Consider the following 8,082-nt stretch of genomic DNA (forward strand, 5'->3'; position numbering starts at 1 on the left):
TTCAAATGCTAGTGGAATGGGACTTGGTTGCCGGTTAGGGTACATATAACGGGATCTGGTTTTGGCCGGTCGGTCATAGTTCATACCATCCACAGACTCGGACGTGTAAAAAGCGAGAATTGCCTAAATTGGCATCATCGAATCAAAGAATAAACCTCTATTATCATAGGAAATAAAGTATAATCCCATATTTGCAATATCCTGAGATATATATGGGCAATTTAGAATGCACCCCGCTAAACCAATGGCGTTTTGGTAGTATCGCCGGCTCAGTATAAACGTGGCTTTTCCTTGCGGTTAATAGGCAAAAGCGAAACAAAACAACACCAAAACTAGTTAGTTGAGAAGAGAAAGAATACGAATTACAATGGATTCAGATTTCGGCATTCCCAGAGAACTTTCAGATCTGCAAAAACATAGATCTGCATATCAACCTGAACTTCCACCGTGTCTTCAGGTTCATTTCCTCTCTTTGTTTTTAGGTTTTACGATTTCTTTTGTCGCACGATATCAGTTTTTCTACTTCAGTGTTAGTTTTTTTTTTTTTTAGTTCACTCAATTAATCTCGTTTTCAATTGAAGTTTACTATTATCTTTCGATACCGATTTTCGTTTTGTGATGTGACTAGGATCTGTTTTCTTCTTTTTTTAGAGAGATTGATGTGTACTACGTGTATTATTGGATCCTGCATTATGTTTGGTTTCGATAGTACTATTTGAAGGTTTGTTTTGATTGTATGTTAGCTTAATGCCGAATCGTGTTTTTTGTTTATTGTTAATCGACTTATTTGAATCGTGTTTTGATTAAAGAGAACTGTATTTAAGATTACTTTGTTTTCTCCGCTTTTATTTTGTGTGATGAATCTGATATCTGATTTTGGAGCATCCAATTTGTGTTAGTAGTTGAGCGGAAGACATATATGCTTTTAAATATTAGGAATCATAAGGGCTGAAAAAATTCTGGTTGAGTGATGATTACCATGATCCTGTACATCTAGATATGAACAGTGCAATTTTCCTGAGATCCACTTTGTATAATCATGGTTGACAGCATGGAATTATTACATATTATTATGCTCACTTCTCAAATTTGTATATTTGAGTGAGATGTTGGGTACTGTAGATCCTTAATTAACTCTTTCACAAATATGACAGGGAACGACAGTCAGGGTAGAATTAGGTGATGCAACCACCGCGGCTGATCCTTCCAGTGGCAATATCATTAGCCGGGGTTTCCCACACACATATGGTCAGCCTTTGGTGCATTTTTTTAGGCCAAAAGCACAGGTTCCTGGCGCACAGGTTATAACAGAACATCCAGCAATCAGGTACATGTTCGCTATAGATGTAACATTCACTTTTCATTTAATTGATTTGACTAATCTGAGTGGTGGTTCTGAAGTGAGAATGTGTTTAGTTGAGCTTGTTATGGAAAATCAATCTTATGTTACTTCATGCCTGTTAATTGTTCTGATTCTTTTGACCATGGCTCTATATTATGGGAACAAAAGTTATATTATGGATTCCTATGTGTATCATTTGAACGTTCTATTATGGAACTACAACGAATTAGCAAATAACATACGGTGTTTAAGTGGGGTTGTTCAAACTCTTAATGAAGTTGTACGTAAATTCACTACTTTTTAGTGTGTTGGTAGGTTATTACTTGTACAAGGGGTAGTCACAGCTTCTTACGTCTTGTGTTCTGCCATTGCATGTTTATATACTTAGCTCAATTAGTGCTGAACTTATGGAACATTGCTTTCTACAGGGTTGGATTGGTCTTCTGTGGGAGACAGTCACCAGGAGGGCATAATGTCGTATGGGGTCTCCATGATGCTCTTAAAACTCACAACCCTAAGAGTACTCTGCTCGGATTTCTTGGTAAAACTTATCCCTTCTCAAGCTTTGGTGTTTAAGTCGTGCTCCGGAACACTTTTAGTTATATGCGATTCAGTTTTATATTTTGTTTTAACATGACCTCCATGATGCTTTTAGATCATGCCTCATTTATTACTGATTATGGTTTCTTATTCTTTTCCATCTGCAAATAGCCTGAATCTGTCTTGTTGTTAAATACGCATTCACGAAACCAATTGAAAAAATGAAAATTTTGTATGTTTGGGTTCTTTTATCATTTTATGGAGGGCCTCGGGTTTCACACATTCACTTCTCTGGCTTCTTCATATTGTATTTTGCGAGTTTATCACTGGGTTTGCAGATAATGTGCTATGTACTTGTTGCTGCTACTGGGGTATGCAGCCTCTTCAATAGGCCAAACAAAGCTATAATATACTGTAGTTCTGTTGCTTCGGTGCTCTACATTGTATATTTTCTTTCAATTTGGAAAACTCGACAATTAATATTAAATGTTCATTTACTTTTTTATACCCATGAGCCTCAAGTAAAGGTCTCATGGAAGATATATAATCTACTCTTTTACAACATCAACTCTCCGCTGTAAGCTGATTAACCAAATATGTGGAAGTATGAAACGGTCACATCTAATCCTTCTATGTCTTGTAACAGGTGGATCTGAAGGTTTATTTGCTCAGAAGACTCTAGAAATCACAGATGATGTACTCTCTACCTACAAAAACCAAGGTATCCATTAGTTGCAAGCGAATTTACTCTTAAATTTTAATTCTTACAGATACTGAGAACCTGTACTTGTGTACTGTCTTAGTTATAAAGTTAACCTAATATTTTTTATTGAATTAGTCGCATTTGCAAATGCAAGAATTTTATATCATTACGATTTTTGCTTCTACAGGCGGTTATGACTTGTTGGGCCGTACAAAAGATCAAATAAAAACAACTGAGCAAGTTAATGCTTCATTAGCTGCATGCAAAGCTTTGAAATTGGATGGGCTTGTGATTGTTGGAGGTGGATTTTCTATTTGCCTATTCAGTTACATTTTTGTTATATGTTATAAAGTTCCATTGCTTCTCAGTTAATAAGCTGTTATTTTCTTGAAGGTGTTACATCAAACACTGATGCTGCTCAGCTAGCAGAGACATTTGCTGAAGCCAACTGTTCTACAAAGGTACCTTGAACATACGAAAGTCTTGTTACATTTTCTGATTTTTTAAATGGTTTGGCTTCTATCTTCCCCCCCCCCCCCCCCCCCCAAGGGGTGTGGGGAGGGAGGAGGGGCTGGCTCTGTCAACATTATGGCAACAGGCGTGAAGTTATTTTTGCACTAAAACATCTTATTAAGTAAACTGTTCGAGCCGTGCAGGTTGTTGGAGTCCCTGTTACTTTGAATGGAGATCTAAAAAATCAGTTTGTTGAAACCGATGTTGGGTTTGATACAATATGCAAGGTATTCATTGTTATCTTACCTAATTATGTTACCATGAAAAAAGTTAATTCTTGTTTTTAACTCAACAGTGTCATGTGTAATCTTTGGAAGTATAATTAACATAACTGATGGTGGAGCTTGTTTCTTATTCCTTGTATTTAGGTCAACTCCCAGCTCATCAGCAATGTCTGCACAGATGCTCTATCTGCTGAGAAAGTAAGTGATTTTCAGCCTATTGCAATTTTCCCAAGCAGGCAAATAATCTTTTAAACGAGAATCCTTTTGACAATCATAAACATTATTCTTTGATGACAAACAACTTTATCTTGCATGTTTTCTACTGTCCTTTTCAACAGTTCAATATTGTTTTCAAATTGAACTGATCCTTGGTTTGCATCCAGTATAAACTTATCTTTTTGCATATATGTTATTAAACAGCTACACTGTGTCTCTCATGGGTTAGTCATACTCCGTATTAAATACGAAGAGTTAAAGCGCCAGTCGTTTTCTTTTCCTGTCTTAATTTTTTATTTATCTGAAGTTTTTTTTTTCTTTCTGGAATCTAATAAATCCCCTCACAAAGTGGACTATCTATGAGCAAGTAACTGAAAAATTAAAAAGCAAAGGGAAATTGTATTGTTGGATCATTAATGATTGTAAAAAGTACAAAGCCGCCTTAGATTTTCTCTTCATCTTTTTCTTGGTCAAAATATTCTTTATCTCGGGACTTTATTTTTTATTGATGGATATTCAGTACTGAGAGCACCAGTGGATATTTTTTCCATTCTTTAGCTTTATGAAACTTCTAACCTATGGCATTCTTTGGTTCTTTCAGTATTACTACTTTGTAAGACTCATGGGACGAAAGGCATCACATGTTGCCTTAGAGTGTGCTCTTCAGTCACATCCAAATATGGTCAGCCTTCTCATCTTACAAGATCCGTTATCTAGAATGTTTAATGTTTATGGTGTGGTTACATCCTCTTAGCCATGTGCTATACTTGATTTGCTGGAATTCTATCCCAGGTTATCCTTGGAGAGGAGGTGTCTGCATCAAAGCTTACTCTTTTTGATATTACAAAACAAATATGCGATGCTATTCAAGCCAGGGCGGAGGAAGGTTTGGCTTTGATGTGATTTTGTTCGTTTAGTTATGTTGTTAGGCTGTTATACAAAGTATGCAGCTTGCTGAATTAAACCAATGGTGATTCCTAGATGGTTAGGGGTTGAGTCAGGAGGGTCTTTTAACGCCATTGCTCAATGAGTTGTCATTGTATCATCGACTTTAGTCTTTGGTGACTTTTTTTTTTTATTTTAAACTCCTGCATTTTCTTTATTCATTTCTGGTTTTCTAATTTTTATATTTATATATTGTTTCTGGAACAGATAAGAATCATGGGGTCATCTTGTTACCTGAGGGACTCATAGAGAGCATTCCTGAAATCTATGCACTCTTGCAGGTATTGCACATTCTCAGAGGAATGATACCCCATTTTCATTCTTGGTTTATATCCAGCAGAAATGGACGATAGTCGATTTATTGTCTTTGTTTTCCTTAGAACAATTGAATCTTGTAACACTTGGTATTAATTTATGCCTTCAGGAAATTCACAGTCTGCAGAGACAGGGTGTTTCCGTTGACAACATTTCTTCACAACTTTCACCCTGGGCTTCTGCCTTGTTCGAGTTTTTGCCAATCTTCATTAAGAAACAGGTACTATTGTCTTGTTCTAGTGTTCCCATTAACGAGGGGTTCATTCTGTATATTCATTCAATTTGTAATGATCCTCATTTGAAGACTAATACCCTTGTATCATGCAGCTGTTGCTTCACCCTGAATCTGATGACTCTGCCCAGTTGTCCCAGGTACAGAGATTCCAGATTTTGGTGCTTTATTTAAGACATTCTTGTTATTTTGTTATTATTAGTTTATTAATCTTGTTTTCTTCATTTTCTCCAGATCGAGACAGAGAAACTTCTAGCACATTTAGTGGAGACGGAAATGACTAAGCGTACGGTAGGTTTTTACAGTGAACAAGTTTTATTTGTAATCTATGTTATATCTGATGCAGAGAAAAGCATGCATTTTGAAAATAGTGAATATGGTGACATCATTTTATTTCATCATCACTTTCAAATTCTAAATCCCGAGTGCTGTTTGAGGTTAGCAACATGAATCTCGCTTAGATTTATGTCCATACCAACTATTATTTTCACAAATATGGAGCCGAAGAGAGCTTTTTGATTTTATCTGTATTAGTCAAAGAAAAGTTTGTTCTATCTATGAAGGTCATTTTCTTCTGTGCAATATGTTTGTTGATGCTTTGATTGTTTTTACAGAAAGAGGGCACATACACTGGAAAGAAGTTCAATGCCATCTGCCACTTCTTCGGCTATCAGGCTCGAGGATCTTTGCCATCAAAATTCGATTGCGACTATGCCTATGTATGTTTTCAAATGTTACTCATTTCAGTGTAGAGCGTTTAGTTGTGGTAGTTCATGTGTGGACAATAGGTATTAATGATGTCATGTCCCTGCAGGTTCTTGGACACATCTGCTATCACATTTTAGCAGCTGGCTTGAATGGTTACATGGCAACCGTTACCAACCTGAAAAGCCCGTCAAACAAGTGGCGTTGTGGTGCTGCTCCAATCTCGGTATGGGCTTTCCTTGTGATACATATATTTTTCTTCTTTTCTTGGTTGCTTTTCTAGTAAAGAGGCATCTCTTTCTGCATACTGCAGCGTGAACTCTATGTGGTGTGGAGTATAAAATTTTCTCTGAACTTTTTTAGGCAATGATGACTGTGAAGAGATGGGCACGTGGTCCTGGAACCTCAAATATTGGAAAACCTGCTGTTCATCCTGCTACTGTCGATCTGAAAGGCAAAGCTTATGGGTATGTATCTTTGTCTATTGACATGATTATGACCAACTTTAATCGCATACTTGTTGAATCATGGGATGTTTTTTGTAAAAGAAAAACCTAAAGGACTGTCGAAAATTTACGTGGTTGGTATCTAGTTAACGTCCTGACTGTCTAGTTAATTTTGCGAGATTAAGTACTGATATCGCTGATATCCATATTTTAAATGTAAAGGAATGCTTAAGTTGAAACTTTTATTGAAGTTGGAATTGGCGCTTAGAGTTTTTACCATCAATTTGGACGTTCTAAAACAATTTTCAGGTTGACTATTTCTAATTTTTAAGTACATTATAAAAAAGATAGAACCTAACATTGTACTGTTTGCATTCCCATGATTTCAGGTTGCTGAGAGAAAATGCATCAGCATTTTTGCTGGACGACATGTACAGAAACCCTGGCCCACTACAATATGATGGTCCTGGTGCTGATAGTAAGACCATGACTCTATGTGTAGAAGACCAAGACTACATGGGTAGGATCAAGGAGTTGCAGGAATATCTTGACAAGGTAATCAACTGCTCCCACCTTTTCACTTTATAAATGTCTTATTGCTCTGCATACGAGCAAAGAAACTATTTGCTTCTTTTTTTTCTTTGGTTTCCTGGTATATTTGGTTTGGTATGGTAGCTGGAATTCTATTAGTTACTACTCCAAATAGAAGTGACTTTCACAGTATAGAACCTAAATGGACTTTATTATCTGAGTAGTTCTTTATGTGCGTATTGTTTTCAAATTCTTAATTCTTTTGCCCATTATAACTTTTTTTCTTTCTCTTCTTAGGTGAGGAACATGGTGAAACCAGGATGCTCCCAGGATGTTCTGAAAGCAGCTTTGTGTTCCATGTCATCAGTGACTGATGTTCTCTCCGTCATGTCTACATCCTCGTACAGTGGTTCAGCACCCTTGTAAAATTCAAATGAGTCAAACCTAAATCCTTCTGTTCTGGAAAGTGTTATATTGAACCGAGTTTGCTGAACCGAGAGTTGGAGTTCAAAAAAGGTGTTTGTGCCTTTTCTTTCTCCCTTTCACTTGGATTTTGGTTTTTAATCTTTTAGTCATGGTTGTTTTTATTAGGATGGTGTGATTTAGGCTTTGAACTTCTAGATACAGTTGTCACGAGTGTGTTTACATGGATAACAAGAAATTAAAATATAATCCGGACGTTTGTTCCGAGATAAAAAACTGTAGTCCGCACGTGGAAAGCTGACATGTGGTCTAAGATAGTTGACTTAAAGTATCGTAGTATCGTTTGGTCCTTTTCTAGGTGGATCCATGTCTGTTTAGTCTTTTCGTCAAACGTCTTTACTGTTTGGTCCATAATTATTTAAAAATATTTAACTTGACAAAAATACCCTTCCGTGTGAAGAATGAACTCCAGTTAATTTCTACTTATTTTTTCAGAAAATAGAGTTCATTCCAGAAATGAACTCCATATAAAAAGATAAAAAAAATCAGAGTTCATTCCAGAAATGAACTCCATATAAAAACCTAAAAAACAGAGTAAGATAAAAAAAATAGAGTTCATTCCAGAAATGAACTCCATATAAAAACCTAAAAAAACAGAGTTCATTCCAGAAATGAACTCCATATAAAAACCTAAAAAAAACAGAGTTCATTCCAGAAATGAACTCCATATAAAAATCTAAAAAGACATAGTTCATTTCCAGAAATGAACTCCATATAAAAACCTAAAAAAACAGAGTTCATTCTAGAAATGAACTCCATATAAAAACCTAAAAAAACAGAGTTCATTCCAGAAATGAACTCCTGATAAAAATCCATATAAACAAGAGTTCATTCCAGAAATGAACTCCTGATAAAAATCTATACAAACCAGAGTTCATTCATCAGAA

General features: G+C 36.0%; 1 protein-coding gene across 1 annotated transcript; it reads left to right on the forward strand.

Moving 5' to 3' along the window:
- The first annotated feature begins 270 nt into the window (after positions 1 to 270).
- Positions 271 to 7,578, forward strand: LOC113283572 (pyrophosphate--fructose 6-phosphate 1-phosphotransferase subunit alpha). Its single transcript, XM_026532889.1, has 19 exons — positions 271 to 457; positions 1,155 to 1,327; positions 1,771 to 1,883; positions 2,529 to 2,603; positions 2,773 to 2,886; positions 2,979 to 3,046; positions 3,242 to 3,325; positions 3,467 to 3,520; positions 4,140 to 4,220; positions 4,331 to 4,424; positions 4,691 to 4,764; positions 4,908 to 5,018; positions 5,126 to 5,170; positions 5,265 to 5,321; positions 5,645 to 5,749; positions 5,845 to 5,961; positions 6,099 to 6,202; positions 6,571 to 6,736; positions 7,010 to 7,578. The coding sequence occupies exons 1-19, from the start codon at positions 368 to 370 to the stop codon at positions 7,136 to 7,138; spliced, it is 1,854 nt and encodes a 617-aa protein (XP_026388674.1). The 5' UTR covers positions 271 to 367; the 3' UTR covers positions 7,139 to 7,578.
- The last annotated feature ends 504 nt before the right edge of the window (positions 7,579 to 8,082 follow it).

The sequence above is a fragment of the Papaver somniferum genome, chromosome 5 (assembly GCF_003573695.1).
Source record: "Papaver somniferum cultivar HN1 chromosome 5, ASM357369v1, whole genome shotgun sequence".
Classification (NCBI taxonomy): domain Eukaryota; kingdom Viridiplantae; phylum Streptophyta; class Magnoliopsida; order Ranunculales; family Papaveraceae; genus Papaver; species Papaver somniferum.

Coding starts and splice junctions, on each gene's coding strand:
- LOC113283572 (XM_026532889.1), top strand. CDS start 368: ATGGATTCAGATTTCGGCATTCCCAGAGAACTTTCAGATCTGCAAAAA. Junction 3,326..3,466: donor GGTTTGATACAATATGCAAG/GTATTCATTGTT, acceptor CCTTGTATTTAG/GTCAACTCCCAGCTCATCAG. Junction 4,765..4,907: donor AAATCTATGCACTCTTGCAG/GTATTGCACATT, acceptor TTATGCCTTCAG/GAAATTCACAGTCTGCAGAG.